We start from the raw sequence: 23,713 nt of genomic DNA on the forward strand, positions 1-23,713 counted from the left end.
GAGGAGGATTCTGGGAGGTCACATGACATCACTTTTATTTCTATTAATAAAACAGAGACCTGATCAGAGAGGTAAGGAGGATTCTGGTAGCGTCACATTTCATTCTACTTACTTTGTTATGCTAAATTACAAACTATATGAACAGAAAGTTGGCAATGGACCAAAACTTCATCATTGGAGAACTAAGAACATTGGCTTCCCTCCCACCCTTCTTTTTTTAAAGTTGTTCACTACTAAACATCTGTCATTTTATTGTATCTTTCTGATGCTTTGTTACCAAGACCCAAGATGGCCACCAACACCACCATATCATACAGATGTACTGTGTTAAGCTTCACTGGAGATGTTCATTAGAACAGTTCGATCAGCATTTTACTTATGTCCAAAAATTAGATTATTACCTTGAAAATAAAGTCCACCAATAAATCTGATGTCCATGATAGTAGACTCTAAGCCTGCCTGAGTTGACAGCATATTTATTTTTTAATCTTGTCGAGATCTGGAAAGGTATAAAAGAAAAAAAGACCTTTCAAAATGTAGACTTTTTCTTTGTGCTCCTGTATCCATTGTATTTTCTGTACTCCCTGATTGATGGCGTCTTTTCAGACGAAACACAGAGGGTGGAGTTAAGCTGGTGACATCGTCATGCCTGCGCACAGCAGCTGAATTGTATTATCCTGTTTGTTCAGATTTTTATGTGATTGTGCCTTAGTATATTAAATGGTGTTTAAGCTTATTACACTATTGCGGCTCTCCTTGCTTTTTCCCATGTGTTCGTGGCAGATATGATGATGGTTGATTCTTTGCATATTTAAACCAGAGGTGTGGTGGCTCGAGGAGGACTGGGACTGAGCTGGATCATCCACCATTCATCCATCCTGCACTTTTAGACCTCCCTGTGTTCAAAGTCTATTCTTGTGGTAAGCAGCAATGTGGATCTTTGGTGGTCAGCACACAAAAGTGGTTAATTCCAGGAGGATTATTTTCGCATTTCTTCTCTGTGAATATTTCACTGCTTTGGAGACTTGTACATATATGTGTTCATTTGCACTAACTACACATTTCTTGGTGGACTTTTTAATTAAGATATACACATTTGGATTTTTTAATGTTGATATTCTTAAAGTGACAGTGCTGCACATTTGTATATACATGCTTCTTGACCTTCCAGAAGGCATATAACGTCAAGATAGCTTCTCCTTGGCGTGGATTCTTTGATGAGCCACAAAATAGAATTCTTTGGCAAACCATATCCCACATTCTGAACAGGCATAGCGCCTCTCGCTGCCGTGAGTTCGTTCGTGTTTGCCGAGAGCGGATCTCTGTGCGTAACTCTTCCCACACTGAGAGCAGGAATATGGCTTCTCTCCGGAGTGGAGTCTTTCATGTTCGCACTTTGTGCTTTTGAGGCGAAAAGATTTATGGCACTTCGAGCATGAATATGGCTTCTCTGTGGAGTGGGATAGCTGGTGCCTGGCGAGGGAAGACCGCCGAGTGAAACATTTCTCACAGTCAGAACATGAAAAGGGTTTGTCATCCGTGTGGATCCTTTGATGGTCAAGGAGGTCTGACTTCTGGATGAAACTTTTCTCACAGTCCGGGCAGCAGTAAGGCTTGTGGCCTGTATGGACGGTCTGATGCTTCACAAGAGACGACCGGTGGGAAAACAATTTCCCGCATTCGGAGCAGGAATATGGCTTTTCTGATGTGTGAGTCCTTTCGTGGACCACAAGATCTGATTTCTGCCTGAAGCTTTTGCCACAGTCAGAACAGGAATACGGCTTCTCTTCGAGGTGAACTTTTTCGTGTCTGACGAGGACCGATTTTTGGTTGAAGCATTTCCCACACACGGAACATGAAAATGGCTTCTCCCCCGTGTGAACTCTCTCATGTGTAAGAAGGTGGGCTCTCTCCCTGAAACATTTTCCACATTCGGAACATGAATAGGGCCTCTCCTTGTCTTGTGCGATGATGGGAGGTTCCTCTTTGTTCAACTTTCTATGTCTTCCTTCTGGAGGATACATAAAAGGAGGTTTCAATGAAGGTTCATCTACACTGCCATGCAACAAAACAATAGATTGCTTTACCATCACAACAGAAGAAGTACAAGGGTAATTCAGTCTTGCGCAGTTCTACAGGTTCCTCTCCTGTACCAAAATTACTTTCTCAGATTCAGGGCCAGCAGAAGGCAGCTGCCTTAGGGCACCAGCATGAGGTAGAAGGGGAGTGGCGAGGGGTTCAAATCTGAATCCTGAGCCATTTGCTGGGAAATCCTTTTTTTTTTTGTCAGCTGCAGTCCCCTGTGGAGGCAGAGGAGTAGTGGGTGCAGATTGGGAATTGGAATGTACAGTACAAAGATCTCCAGTAGTTAACAGTGTAGTTCCCCATCCTGCACAATCAGGTGGACTTGGGTACTGCACACCACCACCTCCGTGCACACATGGAGGAGGTGGGTCCAGGTGATTTTGGGGTCAGTTTGGGGTGCACGGAAGGACCCATGTTCACCCCTGACCTCGGCTGGCTGAGGGAAGTCCTGCCCATTGCTGATCTGCCTCCACCTACGGCTCGGGGAGACCCTGGTTCACCTACCTCCACTGCAACTTTCCCTCAGGCTTTATTCCTTCCTGTCCCGCAGTGGCTGCGAAGTGCTGTGATGGTGGCAGTGACTCCTCCAGCTCCTGCACCCAGCCATACCCTCTGGACCCAGAGAGTGGGGGTGAAGCTGGCCCAAGTGAGTGGGCACTAAAAGACGGGCAGGTCAAGAGGTTGGGGAGGCTGGCTGCTAAGCTACTGCTTCTCCTGGGAATTCTACTTCTGACCCATTACATCACTGTGGCCAGGTAAAACCCATCAATGATTGGTATATGATCTGATGGTAGCACTGACCACCGATTGATAATTGTGAATGTATTGTGGCTCTTCTCTAAGGGGTGAAGCTGTGACTATAAAAAACTTTATTGTAATGATTTATGATTGTTAAAAAGGAGACGTATAACCAACATTTTTGTTGCCTATACTTCTATGGATCACAGGAGTGCAGTTTGTACTGTAAAACAAATCCTTGCACCGGCCCTGCTAGAAATCCTTTCATAGTGTGCACTAGAAGCTGCAGCAGGTCCGAAAAAGCCCACTTTATTTCCTGGGGAAACTCAGCTTCACATGTGGATGTTACTTATGTTGGCCTGCATATAAATTCACCCATCAAGGCATTATGATATTTGCAAAACTCCTCCTAAGGGCCAGCCCACTGCTTGCCTAAGGGCTGATGGTTCTTGAGAGGAGTACTGGGTCAGGGTGCTGTGATGTTCTCAAGACGTTATGTACAGCACCCTGCTTGCCCCTCCCATGATGACGTCACTGGGTCTATATTAAGATATGTAATGAAAATGGAGAAGTTTTATTCAAGACTTGCATTAGCATGTTGATGAGTGGGAGAGGAGAGGGACCAAAATTGGCAGATTAAACCTTAGCTTTAAGCCATTCAGTAAGCTAATGTGATTATTTTCAGCAATGAGGGAGAGTAAATGCTTAAAGTAACAGTCACATGGCTGACAGTCTGTGATGGACAGATACATATCAATATCTGACTTTATGGATTTAATACTTATTCCTCACCTGTGCTGATCTCTGGAGGAATGTCCTCCTCCTTACATAGTCCATCACCCATCTCATACAGATCTTCCTCATCTAAAGCTTCCACTTTAATGACAATTAGATTTTCATCCTGAATAATACAAACAATACAAAGAGTCAATTTTACAGAACAATATCACCCTGTTAGATGTGCACATACACCATCAAATGCTTCTGCTTACCCCTGCACTATGTAAGTTGTATAATGGACCTGGTTCAGCATAATGGCTTGCTGTGGTGTGAGCTGGTCAGCCACAAGCACCATAACAAGGGGGTTCTGTGTGATTGGGGGGGGGCTCTGTGATGGGGGGTGTGACAGGGGCTTTTTTTGTAGGGAACTAGGGGCAAGCCTCCTATTCACTGATTATGGCCCATGGAGGAGAGCAGATCATTCTCTAATGATGGACAGTCACGTGATGAATGCTGAGAGAAAGGTTTGGATTAATTCTCTGAATAAAGCTTCCCTTCTGGAGTGGATGGAAAAGGGTAATATTCATTTTGTACAGGTTAGTAGTCAGAGGAAATATGGTGGCCCTGCTGCAGACTGGGTTGGAGAGATTTCTTCACTTGCATACTTTTGTGACTGGAAAAAGGTTGAGAGACGCTGAGCCACATTATATGACTCTACTGTATGTGAACATCCCTCCAAATGAGTTCAGGTGCTCCCAGTGAAGATTACTGGTAATACTACAACAAGCAAAGACAATTTAGACAATTGTGTTCTTCCAACCTTGTGGTAACAGTTTGGGAAGGCCCTTTTCTGCTCCAACATGGCTGTAACCCTGTGCACAAGGTCAGCTCCATAAAGACATGGTTTGATGAGTATGATGTGGAGGAACTTAAATGGCCTGAACACAGCCCTAACCACTGCTAACGGTAAGCCAGGTCTTCTGCTCAACCATTAGTGCATGACCTTATAAATGCTGAATGGGCACACATTTCCTCAGATGCATTCCAAAATCTTGAGGAAATCTTTCCCAGAAAAGTGGAAGCTATTATATCCACAAAGAAGAACCAATAATAATGGCCATGGTTTTGGAATGGGGTGTCCAACAAGCTCATTTTGGTGTGATGGTCCTGTGTCCCCCAACGTTTGACCATATAGTGTTATCTTATCTCATTTATTTGAGTCTGATACACCCGTGTCAGTTCTTCTAAATCTCCCCTTTCCAAGTACTATTTTGTAATACTTTTAGTTGCATCCACCTGATCATCCTGGAGAATGCTGGGATCTTCCTCCATGAAGTCCTGGGAATACAGAGGACAAGGACATTTCTCTGGGGTATTATTGTTACTGGTTCCATCTGTAGGAAGTACATACAAAGTCATAAGTATAAAATATTAAAGACAAATAATAGTATAATAAAAAGAGATGGAAGGACCCAATGCAAAGATTTACCTGTCCCACCTCCTGTCCTAGTGACCACTTTCGACCAGCACATGAAATAAGAAAAAAGGCAGGCTAGCAGAGAGACACAAAATAATAAAAAGAAAAAATAGCAAAGGAAGTGCAGAGAAGTAACCCTCTACTGCTCCATGGTGCATAAACACCACCTTGAGACCCGTAAGGTAGTGTAGCCACCCTATAGCTGGAAATACTCTTGGGAAGATATTTAGGTTCTCGTTTTAAAGAAAGAAGAGTACTAATGATGAAATGAAACAGCAATTAAACAAGCATGTGAGTAGTGGAAGTACTTTGTCTTTGAAAGGTCATGTGTCATGAACTTGTGTCCGTTTACACACACCTACCTCCAATCTGATCAGGTCTGCTAAAAAAACAGAGGGAATCCACCCCCTCCATCTGGCCAGATCAGATCGGTTGGGTGTAAACATCCAGCCCATTTACACCCACTTGTCCACAGTGCAAAATGGGATCAGTAGGTGTCCACTCTGCATAAACTGTCATCCGCCCGCTCTGTGCAGCAGAGAATTAGCAGACAGTTCCCCTGCTGAGCAAATCGGATTCTGCCCTGTATAAAAGGGGCCTTAGACTCAGGATAACTCAGCATGCATAAATCTGGCTATCAGGCAAAACACTCAAGCAAGTGGGGTTAGTAGAGGAGGAACTAAATACCCTCCCAGCAGCCAATATCAGGTGAAGACTAATTACTGGGATCTGCTGGCTGCTGGGAGACACTAGCTGGTGAGCACCAGAACTACAACCTTCCGCTCTGGGGACCACAGTGCACCAGCAGGTGATCCAGGTCCTGACAGTCTCCCTAAAAAAAAAAAAGGGCATAGACAGCAACAAAAACCTGACAGACTTGTAACTTTTCCCCACTCCATTCAAAACTATGAAAAAAAAGGTTTGAGTAGACTTTGGAGTGCCAATACAATCACCTAAGCAGACAGTATGGATAGTTTGTCTCCTGGGACAAACAGAAAAGGCATAGAGTCTAGGTTGCCCCCAAAAATCCCTTCAGCTATAGGGTGGATGTCTGGTTAGAACTGACTTTAAATCGCAACATCTTATTATTGCAACTCCTGCTGCGATGACTCCACCCCAACTGTTTTCCCGTCTGTCATCATGTGAATCACACACATCTTTATTGGTTTCATGGTTTGTTTGAATGTTATATGCAAGTCCCATAAGCACATTTATCATTCGCAGTATCTATTGTCCTATGTTTTATTGATATTACGATTACATTACTGTAATGACTTGCTGATTTCAGAGCAAGAGTAGCTGAAGGACAATTGTTTAGACCAGTGATGGGGAACCTTGACACCCCAGATGTTTTGGAACTACATTTCCCATGATGCTCCTGCACGCTGAAGTGTAGTGGAGCATCATGGGAAATGTAGTTTCAAAACATCTGGAGTGCCAAGGTTCGCCATCACTGGTTTAGACTGTTCGTTTGTTACAACCTTAACATGTATTGGCATACAGGTACGTCCAATCCTTAATGCCTCCCTGCCATCGCGAGTGCGCCATAGACTCGATCGTTTCACAGGGCGGCTGAACGGAGAGATGCCGTTGTAAACAGCATCTCCCCGTTCTGCCTAGCAACAAGTGACACTGATTTCTGCTCCATGTGATTGGAGCAGAGATCAGTGTTCACTAAATGAAAGCCCAGCCCCCAACAGTTAGTAACACACCCCTAGGAACACTTAACCCCTACACTGCCACCCACTGGTTAACCCTTTCACTGCCAGTGTCAGTTACACAGGAATCACTGCATTTATATAGCAGTGATTACTGTATAAATGGCAATGGTCCCAAAAATGTGTCAAAAATGTCCGATGGGTCCCCCACAATGTCGCAGTCACAATAAAAATCGCAGATCGCCGCCATTACTAGTAAAAAAAAAAATAATAATAAATTATTAATAAAAATGCTATAAAACTATCCCTATTTTGTAAACGCTATAACTTTTGCGCAAACCAATCAATAATCGCTTATTGCGATTTTTTTTACCAAAAATATGTAGAAGAATACGTATCGGCCTAAACTGAGGGAAAAAAATGTTTTTTTATATATTTTTGGGGGATATTTATTATTACAAAAAGTAAAAAATAATGCGTTTTTTTCAAAATTATCGCTCTATTTTTGTTTATAGCGCAAAAAATAAAAACCACAGGGGTGATCAAATACCACCAAAAGAAAGCTCTATTTGTGGGAAAAAAAGGACGTTAATTTTGTTTTGGGAGCCACGTCGCACGACCGCGCAATTGTCAGTTAAAGCGACGCAGTGCCGAATCGCAAAAAGTGGTCTGGTCTTTGACCAGCAAATTGGTCCGGTCTGAAAGTGGTTAAAGTGGACTTTCAAGGCACCGTACAGTTACAAACAGCAAAAACACAATTAGGAAAATTAAAATAAGCAAAATGTATTAATCCCTATTTATCATTAAAATTGTACAAAATCATGTGTCATATTCTCCCACTGATTAATAGTTTACAATGGTCAATGCAACACTTTGACACACAGAGAAGTGCATACACAGCCCATGATGTGAAATGTCACTAAATGTTCTTATGGTTTTGCATGACTTTAAAAATGCAGGCCCAAGTCATTTCACAGCCAAAACTGCTGCTTCTTTGGGGGAAAATTAGGAGCGTATCACATTAATAAAAACATAGAACAACATCAGGCATATCCAACACTCCAAATCACCACCTAGGCATCTGGGGTAGGGGCAGCTTCAACTCTTTCTTGACCAAAGGTAGGGAATCTGGGGTCAAAACATTGAACCACAAGGGAAGGAGACCGAGGCTGGAACCAGCACAATACTCCCAGAAAATCAAACTGTCATCCAATTCAACATAACACCCTCCAGCATAATACCATCCAATGCCTGGTCTGGGGCGTGCAGGATGCCTCCCTACCGATGCTCGGGAAAGAATTGTAGCTGCTCCTACGCAGACGCCTAGGTAGTGATTTGGAGTTCTCAATATGCCTGATGTTTTTCTATGTTTTTATTATTGTGATATTCCCCAGAAGAAGCAGCGTCTTTGGCCCCAAAATACGCCGGGCAACACTATAAGGACATCTTGTGACATTTTGCATCATGGACTGTGTATGGACTTCTTTGTGTGTCCAACTGCTCCATTGACCATTGTAAACTAATAATCAGAGGGATATAAATGACATATGATTTTAATGATGAATAGCGATGAATAAATTGTGTTTGTTTTAATTTTCTTAAAGCGGTAGTAAAGTGCAGGTGATAAAAAAATGTAAAAATTTCCTGCAAGGCAATGTCATAATGTGCTAGTATACATTGCATACTAGAACATTATGATACAATTACCTGAGAGCAAAGCTCTCCATCCCCGCAATGTCACTGCTGAGATAGCTGACATCTTCCCCTAGTCTTTCTTCCAGGTTTGCAGGCTCTGGCTATACGAGTGGCTGGGGGCCCAATAAAGTAATACCCCCGCGCATGCACACAGGAGCCGTCGTTTCCGGCCGGGGCTCTGAGGGTTTGGCACTGTAAGCTGGACCTTCAGAGCGCATTATAGGCTTGCCTGTAGGTACAAGTGGTAGTACAAAGTTTACTGCCACTTTAATTGTATTTTTGCTGCTTATAACTGTATGGTGCCTTGAAAGTCCCCTTTAACCAATAGAATTTTTTGGTTCCTAACATTTGAATGTGTGTATATGGGATGTGGCATCATATGTGCACCCCTAAAATATGGTTGTTTTTGTCTTATTTGCATTTACTAAAAAAAAAAAAAGAAAAGAAAAAGGGATAGACAAAGTTTGTTGTAGTGACTGAACAAGGAGAATCTGGGACTCTTTTCTGGATTCAGTGTTTATTCCTCACCTGTGCTGATCTCTGGAGGGATTTCCTCTTCCATACATAAATCATCATCACTCATATGCGGCTCCTCAGCTTCTTCTTTTACTTCAACCTTAATCATAACTGGACCCTCATCCTAGGTAAGGACAAAATAAACATATATATACACACACATATATATATATAAGTATCTCACTAATGGAAACCCCAACAATGAGCTTCTCTTATTTGTTTCCTTTTGTTCTGTAAAATATATCACTGAAAGAGTTTTGTTATAGCCCATTGCCGACACCGGGAACAGGCCCTGACTGCCTGAGGATGGTAGGGAGGGGCTCACTATTCATGTGGCACTGTTATTGGCTGCACGGTGCTCACTTCATCCGGAGCCCGTCCTAACAACTCGACATTTGACCGTAAGCTGTCAACTACAGCTTGGTCACAGCTCTGGCAATGCCAATGGAGCACACCCCAGAATGACACAGGGATATATATATATATATATATATATATATATATATATATATATGTCTTCTGCTGTCATAAGAAGGTAATTGTCACCTGGATCACCTGCTGGTGGCACTGTGCTTCCCAGAGTAGAAAGTTATAGTTATGGTGTCTCCCAGCAGCACTCAGATCTCAGTAATCAGTTTCCACCTGATGCTGGCTTCTGGGAGGGTATTTAAGTCCTCCTCTACATTTTGCCCTCTCGCTCCAGTGTTTTGCTTTGTTGCCAGAGACTGCTAGCCTGCTCTTGATTGTGCTGTTTGTGCTCCTCCCCCACCCCCCATTCTGGACTCCAGTCTTGGTTCCCCCTTCCTATATGTTCCCTGCAACTCTGTTTTTCTGTGTTCCCCATCTGTATATATTGTATATAGTCGGTTCGCTAGCTAAACTTTCAGTTATTAAGTTATTTAGTTATGTATTTTGTCAATAGGTTTTTGGTTAAATTATATCTTTATGTTTGCTGATGTTTGGGTGGATTTTGGTTTCACTGTAAATAAATAAATACTACTTTGAATATATATATATATGGTCTGGTCCCAGTTTCTTGGGTGTAGCTATGCACATTTGGTAATCCCTGCTACTGATTCCTGAAGTATCGCGGTTTCAAAGCCACACTGGTGTGAACCAGGGCTAAAGAACTGGCCAGCTTAAATGTCTTACATTATAGTTTTTGGGTTTAGATAACATTTTAAGCCATAGATGTACACTATATAGATATGTAGACACTAAGCAAGATGGACACAGATCTTATTAAATGATAAGGTGGGCATTTAACGGGAACTTTACATGGCTATCACAAAATGAAAAGACAGCAGTTACACGTATTGTACCGCTGACCAAAAAGACCCCACAAACTTACCAGTCCATAAAGTCCAGCGCTGTCTTCTTTGCACCTGATTCTGTTCCTCCACAACACCATCTTGGATTCGAGATCTGGCTGTCATTTCCTGACCACTGCAAATGACCAAGGTTGGTGAACTGCGGCAAGACTCTCCTAAAGCTTCCTGGAATAAGTCATGTGATATGCCAGGAGGGTGTGTGTGTCAAGGGCTATGCCATCCTCGCCTAGGTAAGGATGGAGGAAGTGGGAGTGAGTACCACTTTTAAAAAAAAAGATCCATGTTTCTGTACCAGACTAGGGGGAGGAAGACAAGGCATCAGAGTTTAGCGATCAGGTGATGTCCTGCTTAAAGGCCTGTGCCTAGGGGCTTTTATACAGGCTTCAAATAGGTATTGTAGCCACACAACAGTCTATGAGAAGGCACAGACCTGTTTGAAGAAGGTAAATGCAGGTCAGAAGGAGGTCAAATGCTGGTCAGAACGAGACCAAAGTACTGGAGGTCAGAAGAAGGCCACAGGCAGGTCAGTAGTAGGTCAAATGTAGATCACAAGAAGATCAATAGCAGGTCGAGAGTGCCAAATCTAGGTTAGGAGGAGGTCAAATGCAGGACAAAAAGCATAAAAATGTAGGTCAGGAGGTGGTAATATGCAGGTCAGTAGGAGGTGAAATGTAGGTCAGAAGGATGTCAAATGCAGGTCAGAAGGAGATCAAATGTACTTAGATCAGAAGGAGGCCAAATGCAGGTTAGTAGGAAGTAAATTGTAGGTCAGAAAGAGGTGAAATGTAGGTCAGAAGAAGATCAAATATAGGTCATGAGGTCAAACATGTTAGAAGCAGGTCGAAGAGTATAAGAATGTAGGTTTGAAAGAAGTCAAATGCAGGCCAGAAGGAGGTCAAAAGCAAGTCAGAGATGATAAAAATATAGATTAGAAATAGGTCAAACATTAGTCCAAATGAGGTCAAATGCTGGTTAGGATGTGGTCAAAGGCAGGTCAGAAGGAGGTCGGATGTAGATTAGAAGAAGGTCAAGTGCAGATCAAAAGGACATCAAATGTAGGCAAGAAGTAGGTCAAATGGAGGTCAGAAGAAGGTCATATGTAGGTAAGGAGATCAAATGCAGATCAGAATGAGGTCAAATAAAGGTCAACTTCAGGTCAGAAGGTCAAATGCAGGTCAGAAGGAGGTCAACTGCAGGTCAAACACAGATCAGAAGGCGGTCAAATGCCCTTGATGAATTCTGAATGATCCCAGAAGTTGATGTTATCCACACAAACCGACCATGCCCATTGACTCAGACAATTAGTTATCGTATTTACAAAGATCTTCATCTACCTGATCCTCCTGAGGGATCTCCTGATCTTCCTGTGTGGAGTCCCGGGAATACAGAGGACGGAGACATCTCTCTGGTGGATTTCTGTTACTGGATCCATCTGTAGGAAACACACACACTGACTGAATACATTGTTTCTATGTCTTTATATCAGAGGATGTGTGTATCTAGGGGGATCCTCAATACTCTTCTCTCCTTTACAAGAAATGAAAGTCTCCTCTTACCTGGTGATGTGAGGGGCGGCCGGTTCTCCATCAGGGCGTCCTTCAACAGATGCTTGTGTCCTTCTATATACTCCAACTCATAGTGACAGATTTGTAGAGACCATGCTGAAATCAATGAAAACACGAGAAGGAGAAACAAAGACTTAAATCCCAAGTCAACCTAAAAAACAATAAGGCAAATAAATACAGATCACCTCTGAAGGGAACAGATGGAAAGAAAGGCGGTCTATCACAAAGGAAGACACCTGTGCAGAAAAGCTCTGATAGAAGCTGCCCTTGCTGGATCCATGCTATTTGGAGAGAAATGGAATAGGTTTGGTTGAAAGCTCTACTCCAGGATATTGTCTAAATCTATTTGTCATGTGTATTCCTCCTTGAATCTTGGTGTGCTTTGTGTATGTCTTCCAGATCTGTGCAGTAATCCAGCGTGAGACTTTACCTCTGTGCAGGAGCTTCCTGTAATAAAGACCGCTCACTGCCGCTCTCTCTCCTTGTGCATGGAGACTGGTCTGGTCTCTGCCCTTTCCTGTTGTTTTTTTTACAGGTGGCCTGTAGTGGGTGGAGCTTCTCCCTCCTACAGCTCTGCTCTCTGCACAGACTATGTACAGCACAGTGATGATGTCACTGTTGTCTTTTGCAAGGTAATACCTGAGCTCTGGAAGGCATTTTCTGCACACAATGTGGATTTATATCATCTGTGGCTATTATATTCCCTAATATGCTTTTATGCTCTGCGTTCAGCTTCAAGCAATAATTAAAGCAATCAGTGGGAGGCCCTTCTAAGGCTCAAAGAGCAACAATGAAGCACAGAATTTACTAATGCAGGTCCCCATTGCCTCACCTACTGACCACACAACCTCCCCACCCCCCATGTGGTCCACAGGGAGTGCTGGGACATGATTTCCTCTTCCTTATCTCATAATAGCAAGACATTGTCATTTCCTCACCACTGGCCACTCTTCACACCCCCATCAGGAGGATTCTGTCAGAACAGCTAATTCCTGTCCTCGGTTTGGGCTACAAGAAAATGGCCACCTCCTAGACTAGTGCCAATCAACTTTTGAATACTGAGCATTGTTTCAGCAGTAAGTGATGGAATACATAGAATTTACTTCGGCTAGCACAGAGTCTTAGTCCTGCATAAGAAACTAAATAGGATTCCTGGTACTCAGGGAAGATAACAGTCTCCCTTTCTGCTTCGTGCAGTTGGTGTAGTTCGCCCTCTAGTGGCCAATAGAGGCAGCAGGTGTAGTGTCACAGTTTGATGCCTATCACAGGATGGTGCGGAAGTGACGTTGTTGCGTACTGCGCATGCGCGATGCGCTCCAAACGCTCGCGCCGTGCGTTCCAACATAGTTTCGGCAATACAGTTCAGCGAAACCATCACATAATGTTACGGAAGTGATGTTACACACAACACAAACACGGGCCACGTTGTTGCGTACTGCGCATGCGCGATGCGTTCCAAACACTTGCGCCGTGCGTTCCAACATAGTTTCGGCAATACAGTTCAGCGAAACCATCACATAATGTTACGGAAGTGAAGTTACACACAACACAAACACTGGGCCGTGCGTTACAACACTAATACTTCCCTTGTTACCTAGTAGGTTTTGCATTGCTGGGACTTGTAGTGCCTATCCTGAGCTACATGCTTCAATGTTCAGTGTCCTCATCCCTATCCCCATGCTTCAATGTTCAGTGTCCATCCTTATCCCCGTGCTTCAATGTTCAGTGTCCTCATCCTTATCCCCGAGCTTCAATGTTCAGTGTCCATCCTTATCCCCGTGCTTCAATGTTCAGTGTCCTCATCCCTATCCGCGAGCTTCAATGTTCAGTGTCCTCATCCTTATCCCTGTGCTTCAATGTTCAGTGTCCTCATCCCTATCCGCAAGCTTTAAATGTTCAGTGTCCTCATCCTTATCCCTGTGCTTCAATGTTCAGTGTCCTCATCCTTATCCCTGAGCTTCAATGTTCAGTGTCCTCATCCCTATCCCCCTGCTTCAATGTTCAGTGTCCTCATCCCTATCCGCGAGCTTCAATGTTCAGTGTCCTCATCCTTATCCCCGAGCTTCAATGTTCAGTGTCCTCATCCCTATCCCCCTGCTTCAATGTTCAGTGTCCTCATCCCTATCCCCCTGCTTCAATGTTCAGTGTCCTCATCCTTATCCCCGAGCTTCAATGTTCAGTGTCCTCATCCCTATCCCCATGCTTCAATGTTCAGTGTCCTCATCCCTATCCCCGAGCTTCAATGTTCAGTGTCCTCATCCCTATCCCCGAGCTTCAATGTTCAGTGTCCTCATCCCTATCCCCGAGCTTCAATGTTCAGTGTCCATCCTTATCCCTGTGCTTCAATGTTCAGTGTCCTCATCCCTATCCGCAAGCTTCAATGTTCAGTGTCCTCATCCTTATCCCCATGCTTCGATGTTCAGTGTCCTCATCGAAGCAGGGGGATAAGGATGAGGACACTGAACATTGAAGCTCGCGGATAGGGATGAGGACACTGAACATTGAAGCAGGGGGATAGGGATGAGGACACTGAACATTGAAGCTCGGGGATAAGGATGAGGACCCTGAACATTGAAGCAGGGGGATAAGGATGAGGACACTGAACATTGAAGCTCGCGGATAGGGATGAGGACACTGAACATTGAAGCAGGGGGATAGGGATGAGGACACTGAACATTGAAGCTCAGGGATAAGGATGAGGACACTGAACATTGAAGCACAGGGATAAGGATGAGGACACTGAACATTTAAAGCTTGCGGATAGGGATGAGGACACTGAACATTGAAGCACAGGGATAAGGATGAGGACACTGAACATTGAAGCTTGCGGATCGGGATGAGGACACTGAACATTGAAGCATGGGGATAGGGATGAGGACACTGAACATTGAAGCACAGGGATAAGGATGAGGACACTGAACATTGAAGCTCGCGGATAGGGATGAGGACACTGAACATTGAAGCATGGGGATAGGGATGAGGACACTGAACATTGAAGCACAGGGATAAGGATGAGGACACTGAACATTGAAGCTCGCGGATAGGGATGAGGACACTGAACATTGAAGCACGGGGATAAGGATGGACACTGAACATTGAAGCTCGGGGATAAGGATGAGGACACTGAACATTGAAGCACGGGGATAAGGATGGACACTGAACATTGAAGCATGGGGATAGGGATGAGGACACTGAACATTGAAGCATGTAGCTCAGGATAGGCACTACAAGTCCCAGCAATGCAAAACCTACTAGGTAACAAGGGAAATATTAGTGTTGTAACGAACGGCCCAGTGTTTGTGTTGTGTGTAACTTCACTTCCGTAACATTATGTGATGGTTTCGCTGAACTGTATTGCCGAAACTATGTTGGAACGCACGGCGCAAGTGTTTGGAACGCATCGCGCATGCGCAGTACGCAACAACGTCACTTCCGCACCATCCTGTGATAGGCATCAAACTGTGACACTACACAGGTCTGTGTTGCCTAGCAACCATGGAACGCAAACGCGGTAATGTTTGTGCCACAGACCGGAAGTACTGTCTCTGCTTCCTGTGGTACCTGCTAATAGAGAGGAATGATGGCTGTTCAGTGCTGTAGTAATGTGGACCTGCTGCTTTGTGTGATGGGAGGTTATTGAGGGCACATGGATGGAAGAAGTAATGGGGACAATGGTGGGGGGGCTTCCCAGAGGATGGGGAGGGCAGAAAATGGACTATACTCAATGCAAATATGACATTAATAATAATAATAATATTTTAGTATAATATATATATATATTTATTTTTTTATATATATACTAAAATATTAATTTTAGTATTTAATATTATTATATTTTGGTAAACTCATTTAGTATAATATATATATATATATATATATATATATATATATATATATATATATATATATATATATATATATATATATATATATATATACACACACACACTCACTGGTCACTTTATTAGGTACACCCGTTTGATTGCTTGGTAACACAATTTGCTAATCAGCCAATCGCATGGTAACAACTCAATGCATTTAGGCATCTAGACGTGGTGAAGACGACTTGCTGAAAATCAAACTGAGCATCAGAATGGGGAAGAAAGGGTATTTACGTGACTTTGAACATGGGATGGTTGTTGGTGGCAGACGGGCTGGTCGGAGTATTTCAAAAACCGCTGATCTACTGGGATTTTCACACACAACCACCTCTTGGATTTACAGAGAAAGGTCCCAAAAAGAGAAAATATCCAGTGAGCGGCAGTTTTGTGGAGGAAAATGCCTTGTTGAGGTCAGAGGAGAATGGGCAGACTGGTTTGAGACGATAGAAAGGTAACAGTAATGCCCCGTACACACGATCAGAAAATCGTACCGAGAATACCGATTTCAAAGCAATCGTATGATAATCGGATCGTTAGTACAGAGCTTTTGAGAGCCGATCAGGACAGTTCATCCGATATTATTCTATCGGATGTGCACAAATATTTTTTCCGTATGATGCCAGATCTTATGATTTTTGTTTAATCAGTACAGCATTCATTGGAAAAGGCAATACAAACGCATTACAACACATGACATCACTTCCGTTTTTTTTTTCTGTCGTACGAGAATTTTCGTGACTTTAGTAAACTCATCAGATTCGATCAGAGATTAGCATGCAAAAAAAAACGGATGATCAATCGTATGATAATCTTATCGTGTGTACGAAGCATAACTCAAATGACCACTCGTTATAACCAAGGTATGCAGAATAAAATTTATTTTTTTCAAAATTTTTCATTTTTTTGTTTGTTTAAGCAAAAAATAAAAATCCCAGCTGTGATTAAATACCACCAAAATAAAGCTCTATTTGTGTGAAAAAAATGATAAAAATTTCATTTGGGTACAGTGTAACATGACCGCACAATTGTCATTTGAAGTGTGACAGCGCTGAAAGCTGAAAATTGGTCTGGGCAGGAAAGGGATTTAGGTGCCTAGTAAGCAAGTGGTTAAGTCAACTGAAGGAGGAGGTGAATAGGATCACACGCAGTCGCTGGCAGCTCCTCAGACAGGACCAGGGAATCTCTCAATTACATGCAAAGGAAGTAGAAAAGGATGGCAGGTTTCCGAGGCCTCATCTCCTTCATCAGGTAAGCTTTGCCTGACAAAAGGAGGTGGGGCCTCGGAAACGTGTTGCGGTCCCCTTTCAGCTTTGCTCGTGGAGGATCCCGTCGCCATCGCCATACTGCCCTTGCTGTTGGCACCTCTCTGGGTTTTGCACCCACAGCTGAGTCCATCCTTACCACTGCAGCTGCACTTCGGCACGTCCATGCATTCATCTGCTGTACTTGGGACCACAGTTGTACATGTAAGTGTGTCATCATTAAAGTATGTGTTGATTTTACTCACGCTGACCCAGCGCTCTGTTCTAAAATGTTTGCACAATACTGTATATATACAGATGCACACACTATAGTGTCAAAAGTATTGGGACATCTGCCGTTACATGCACATGAACTTTAATGGCATCCCAGTCTTAGTCCGTAGGGTTCAATATTGAGGTGGCCCACCCTTTGCAGCTATAACAACTTCTACTCTTCTGGGAAGGCTGTCCACAAAGTTTAGGAGTGTGTCTATGGGAATGTTTGACCATTCTTCCAGAAGCGCATTTGTGAGGTCAGGCACTGATGTGGACGAGAAGGACTGGCTGCAGTCTCTACTCTAATTAATTCCAAAGGTGTTCTATGGGGTTGAGGTCAGGACTCTATGCAGGCCAGTCAAGTTCCCCACCTCAAACTCGCTCATCCATGCCTTATGGACCTTGCTTTGTGCACAGACCACAGATTTAAATAGGGGGGGGGGGGGGGGGGGCCATGGGCAGCAACACATGTGAAGAGATGTGTGTAGCAAAACTCCAGTGTTTCATCTGCAGTAAAGCTGTGATTGGCTCTACTCTACTGTAAGCCTCCCTACACTATGTAACACTTAGGCCTCGTGCACACGGGGTATTTGCCCATCTCTCCTCGATGCCTTTCAACCTGGCATTAGCTCTTTGACAGAAAAAAATGCTTGACACTTGTAAACACATCTAGATGCGTTTAGGTGCATCAAACACTTGGGAGAGAATTAATTTAATTGGGCAGAATAATAGTTTTGACGCTCCTAACGTTCACACGCCTTAGACACGTTTACTCACGTCAAGCATTTTTTTTTTTTTTTGCCATAACGCTGCTGCTCCTGGACGCCCTGGCAGTGTTTTTTTTTTTTTTTTTTTTACTGCCTCTAAACGCCTATGTGTGCATGGACACAGACGAACATGCAGGAGCATTTAGAGGCAGAAAAGAAATTGCCAGCCGCCACTAACAAAAGCGTCCTGTGTACATGAGGCCTTATGCTGCGTCTCTCCTCATGACAAAGGAAGGTGCAAGCTCCGCTGAGCATGGAGCGCAGGATGGTGGCAGCCCCCACGGGCAGTCAGGGAGAAGCTGTGGCCATATGTCTAGAAATGTATGCAAGACATCCCAATGCTGCTCATGAAGAGGAGTCACTGGGATAGATTTACTAAGCCCTGGTTGGTTCACACCTGTGTGGGCTGTGAGGCCCACATTTGCATGGGCACGGCAGCCCATTCATTTGAATGGGCTGCCATGCCTGCATTTCCCATAAAAAAAAAAAAAAGTGCTTGCACATTTTTAAATACACAGCCGCAGGGAAATCACATGGTGCTTGTTCCCACACCTGCAAGCACGCTGTCAATTAAAATGGATGGGGGGGCATTAGGAATGAATGGCAGCCCCGCGCGTCTCTGCAGAGCAGTGCGATTTGGCTGTGGGCAATTGTGAACCTAGCTTAAAGCGGGAGTCTGCCGTTTTTTTTTTTTAAAAGCCAGCAGCAACAAATACTGCAGTTGCTGACTTTTAAAATAATGACACTTACCCGCCCAGCGCGCCCGCTATGTCGGCACCCGTAGCCGATCTCTCGATCGTCTCTCGGGTGCTGCCGCCGCCATCTTGGGTATGGGAATCAGGAAGTGGAGCCTTTCGGCTTCATTTCCCGGTTCCCTACTGCGCATGCGCAAGTCGCGCTGCGCAATAAGGATGGTCCCCGCTGTCTCTGGGATCCGTGTGTTTCCCAGCAGGCAGCGGGGGGCCTTCGGAAAGGGGCGTAGCTTCTGCAGAATCTACGCCGGAAGTGGGTGCAGATACCTGTACTGTACAGGTACCTGCACCCCCCTCCCCCCTGAAAGGTGCCAATTATGGCGCCGGAGGGGGGGAGGGTTCCAATGAGCGGAAGGTCCACTTTAGGGTGGACCTCCGCTTTAAAACTGGTGCACACAAAATCTAGTGCAGCTGTGAATAGTAACCAATCAGCTTTCAGGTTTTATTGTCAAAGCTTAACAAGCTGAAGCTGGAACCTGATTGGCTACACTGCACAGCTGCTCTAGATTCTGTATACACCAGTTTTAGTAAATCTCAACCTACTGTCTTCTCCTTAAGGAGGCTCACGGCTGGGCCTCCATTTCAAAGCTACCCAGAGAAAAAGGAAAGTCCCCTTTGAATGGCGCTGCTCAGCTATTCACAGGAAGCATGAATGAATACAAGACTTCCTCTTATTGGCTGAGGTGGACATTGTGACGTCATCCACCTTCTTTCCGACCTCTGCCAATCAGAGGAGGCTTTGTATTTATTCATAAAATACAAAGCTTCCTGTGAACGGCTGTGCAGAATTCAGCCCAACTTTATTGTGTCCCTGTACCGCTGCTGGAACACATCATTGTATACTGTAGCATAAGCGACATACAGTTTATACAGCGCACACAACCGCCACATGTATTAGAGAAAGAAATTGTTTATTTGGACCGGCTTGGACCAAACAGACTATTTAAAGTGGAATAAAACCTGGAATTAGGCTCTATTGCTGGTCATCACCCAATTAAAAGGGAAGTTTGACTCCTACCCAATCTCCCTCAACCTTTATTAACCCTTTGCCACCCAAAGACATTCTTGAGTTACAGTGGATATACCGGGATTTCAGTTGTCAATTCTCTTTCTTGTAAAAGCGATCCTAACGGCTAATTGGTGATGAAAATAGCAGTAGTTTCCAGTTTTCAATAGCATAGAGACCTTCCGATCCTCGACGAGCTCTATGGTAAGCTAGTGCGATCCCAGGTTTGCGGATGGGACAGGAGAGCCTGAGAAGGCTCCCCCATCGGGGGAACCTGGGATCGCACCAGCTTACAATAGAGCTTGTCAAGGATCAGAAGGTCTCCGATGAGCTCTATGCTATAGGAAACCAGAAACGAAAAAAAAAAATTTGTCACTTTCGCTTTCCCGGATGTAAACAGCGCCATTTTTAAATTGGTAAAGAATCTGTTAACACCAATTTTGGTGTGATCAGAGGCATGCAAGGGCAGAGGAGACATATGGGGTCTAATAGACCCCAGATCTCTCATTAAAGAGGACCTGTCACTGCCTATTGCTGTTACAAGGGATGTTTACTCTCCTTGTGACAGCACTAAAAGTGAAACGGTATAAAAATAAATATATAATTTTTTAAAGCACCCCCATCCAAGGAAAACGCATATGTAGATGTTTTCACCACACATGTGAGCTATTACCACGAACTGTATAGCAAGAGCAATATTTCTAGCATCAGACCTCCTGTGTAACTCTAAACAGGTAACCTTTAAAGGCTTATAAAGAGTCACCTATGCAGATTTTTCGGTACTGATAGTTTGGTGCCGTTTCACAGGCGTGCGCCATTTTAAAGTGTGATGTGTTAGATATTTATTCAGTCAGCGTAATATAATTTACCGTATATACTCAAGTATAAGCTGACCCGTATATAAGCCGAGGCACCTAATTTTACCACAAAAAACCTGGGAAAACTTATTGACTCGGGTATAAGCCTAAGGTGAGAAATGCACAGCTAATGTAAGTGGAAAAGAGGGTCAACAATGCCCATTTGCAGCCATAGGGCCCTCAAACTTTAAACTCGGTAGTTAAGGGTTCCTAGATGCCCCTTATCTGCAGCCAAAATTTGGGGTCTCTGGATCCAAAGGGTCCCAAAATAACATTGGTGCAGATGGACACAATTGACTGATTTGGGGCCCTGTATCTCGGGGCCACTTGGTGCTAGGTTTGTAAACAAACTGCAAATTTGGTGTGTAAACACAGTAGAACTAGCACTACAACATATTCAAAGCTGGAGCGCCTAGCACCAAGTGGCCCTGACATACGGGGCCCCAAATTTGGTTCAGAAAAAGTCAAGCACTTTTCTGCAGCAGAGAGTTACATTTTCCGAACCGACTTTGGGGCCCCGTATCTCGGGGCCACTTGGTGCTAGTTGTAGTGCTAGTTCCATTGTGTTTGCACACCAAATTTGGGGCCCTGAGATACGGGCCCCAAAGTTGGTTCGGAAAATGTCATTCTCTGCTGCAGAAAAGTGCTTGACTCGACTATAAGCCGAGGGGGCATTTTCAGAACAAAAAAAAATGTGCTGGAAAAACTCGGCTTATACTCGAGTATATATGGTATATTTTACCAAAACAATTGAATATTATATTGTGTTTTTGCACATTAAAACTCAGTAAATTGTATTTGTTTCCCCAAAAAATTGCATCTGGAAAACCACTACGCAAATATTGTGTTATATAAAAATATGCAACATCAACTATTTTATTCTCTAGGATCTGTTTAAAAAAAAAAAAAGTTTGGGGGTTTCTAAGTAGTTTTCTAGCAAAAAAAAAAAAAAAAGTTGATTTTACATGTAGTCAGAATTGGCCCAGTAGGCAAGTGGTTAAAGTGGCTCTACACCCTGAAAATAAAACAATTTAATATCAGCAGCTATAAATACTGTAGCTGCTGACTTTTTTAATAATAGAACACTTACTTGTCCAGGAAACCTGTGCTCACTCGTGCTGGCTCTTGGGCCGTTTTCGGGTCCCCAGCACCAGCATGTTTACTTTGAGAAGCCGGCTGTGAATGCTTATGGCTTCCCACTGTACATACGTGAGCCGAGCTGTGAATTGAGAATGGTCCCATAGCTTTCTGGGACCTGTGACGTATATTGAACATGGACATGCAAATCGACCCATAAAAATAGCATGTTGAAATTGCTATACAATCATGAACATATTATTCCAATAACGAACTACAAATCTATAAACTTGACGCGTTTCACGAGCTTTGCTCGTTTCCTCAGGAGTTTATGCATGTGTGGCGTATCTAAAAATGTAAATGAGATGTAGCATGCAGTTGGAGTATAGTTAGAAAAGGAGCATGGGGCCTGAACAGACACTCCCCATACTTACAGGTGGGTCGATTGGTTCCAAGGACTGATCCCCAATGGCGACGGTGAACAGTGCTCCAATCGGGAGCTGAAGGAGCAGGGGCGGAGGGCGCGCATGGCGAATGATGGAAATGAAGAAGAATGTGTCCCTTAACATGTCCAATGGACCACATGTACCATGATACATCTCTTTTTTTTTTTAGATACTCCACACATGCATCAACTCCTGAGGAAGCGAGCAGAGCTTGCGAAACGTGTCAAGTTTATAGATGTATATGTCATTATTGGAATAATATGTTGTTGTTGATGATGATGATTTCTTTATGCTTTTATACAAACCGAGACATTAAGTTTACTCTATTTACTTGTCTGGACCTCTATGATCACCTCACGCAAAGTCCCATGGGCAAAAAAAAGAACTCACAGTAGTTATAACCCTCCCTTGCTCTATCAGAAATGAAAAAAATGCTTCCAATGTGCCATTTTTTTTATAGTTGGGTAGATTTGCATGATTGTGTAGTTCAGTTTAGAGATTAGGAATGTATCTCAGGATTGGGCACATATGCTGCAACTTTATGGTGTTCATCAGTCCTCCAATGTCAGGGTTCGATCTTATATGATGCAGTAGGGGTTCCAGAAATAGAATACATATTAAAGGGGCAGGAGGCAGCCCTGTCAAGCTTGAGATGTTTTTATTAGACCTGAAGGCTCAGAGAGTTACCAATTACCAACATTTCTTTTGTCTTTTTATTATTTCAATTTTATGTAATATTAGAAGGCAGATGCTTAGATATAAATACCATAAAAATCAAATAACACCATAAAGTGTGTTAAAGTGGTTGTAAACCTCAGACATGAAATATGAACAAAGCATATCCCTCTAGTGTGTACTTGTCTCAATCCAGAGCACTAAGTGTTATTTCTATCTGCTGCTTCCTTCATCTGCTATCAGTATCAGAGTCGCTTCTGACAAGTTTTCCTGACACAGAGAGATAAAAGGAGACAGGGGAGGGATCTCCAGCAGACAGCTTGTGAGGTGCAGCCTCAGCTCTGTTTCTGTGTGCTGTGTTAAAGGGGGGGTTGAGCTCTGCAGAGTAACATCAGCAACCCCTCCCCTTCTTTCTGAAAACTCAGACAAGCTGTATAAATTGTGGACTTTCAATGGCTGTAGAGAAGTGAATACTACAGATAAACAGCTACAACTTATGTAAGAGAATTAGTTTAATCTCTGTGTATCACTTGAGGCCAGTCACTTCACTGGGTATATGTAAGGGTTTACAAACACTTTAAAATAATTGGCAAGGAACATTTGATGCCAATGACCACCTTTGATGAAGAGGGAGGTGTCAAAGAGCAAGGGTGATAGGACAAGAGTTGTATATGTCATACCATAATACTGACCCTCCCCCTGCCCCAATAGTGTTATATCACATGTAATAAAGTTATTTTATTAGTAAAGTCAGGCAGAGTTCTGGCACATTTTAGGAAGCAGAGCTAGGAACCCTAGAGAACTAACCGAGGCTCAGAAAACGGTCATTTTAGTCCTTAGGGAAAAAACACTGCCCAATGGGCCCCGGGGGGGGGGGGGGGGTAGCTGCACAACAAAAAAAGGTTGACTTTTTTTTATTTTATTTTAGGTGGAGTGTTTTTATATTTACA

At 43.5% G+C, this 23,713-nt stretch overlaps 1 protein-coding gene across 1 annotated transcript in view; it reads right to left on the reverse strand.

Annotated features, from left to right (window-relative positions):
- Positions 1-23,713, reverse strand: part of LOC143957209 (uncharacterized) — a 68,660-nt gene that overhangs the window by 24,839 nt on the left and 20,108 nt on the right. Inside the window, exons 9-17 of the mRNA XM_077467353.1 lie at positions 22,262-22,380; positions 12,618-12,686; positions 11,777-11,881; positions 11,555-11,652; positions 8,902-9,013; positions 5,033-5,059; positions 4,840-4,937; positions 3,616-3,724; positions 1,188-2,011 (exon numbers count right to left, since the gene is read on the reverse strand). Of these exons, the coding sequence (XP_077323479.1) occupies positions 1,188-2,011; positions 3,616-3,724; positions 4,840-4,937; positions 5,033-5,059; positions 8,902-9,013; positions 11,555-11,652; positions 11,777-11,881; positions 12,618-12,686; positions 22,262-22,380 (1,561 nt within the window). The remainder of the gene's footprint in view (positions 1-1,187; positions 2,012-3,615; positions 3,725-4,839; positions 4,938-5,032; positions 5,060-8,901; positions 9,014-11,554; positions 11,653-11,776; positions 11,882-12,617; positions 12,687-22,261; positions 22,381-23,713) is intronic.

Source organism: Lithobates pipiens, unplaced genomic scaffold (genome assembly GCF_037356315.1).
Source record: "Lithobates pipiens isolate NorthernLeopardFrog02 unplaced genomic scaffold, aLitPip1_a1.2 Scaffold_51, whole genome shotgun sequence".
Classification (NCBI taxonomy): Eukaryota; Metazoa; Chordata; class Amphibia; order Anura; family Ranidae; genus Lithobates; species Lithobates pipiens.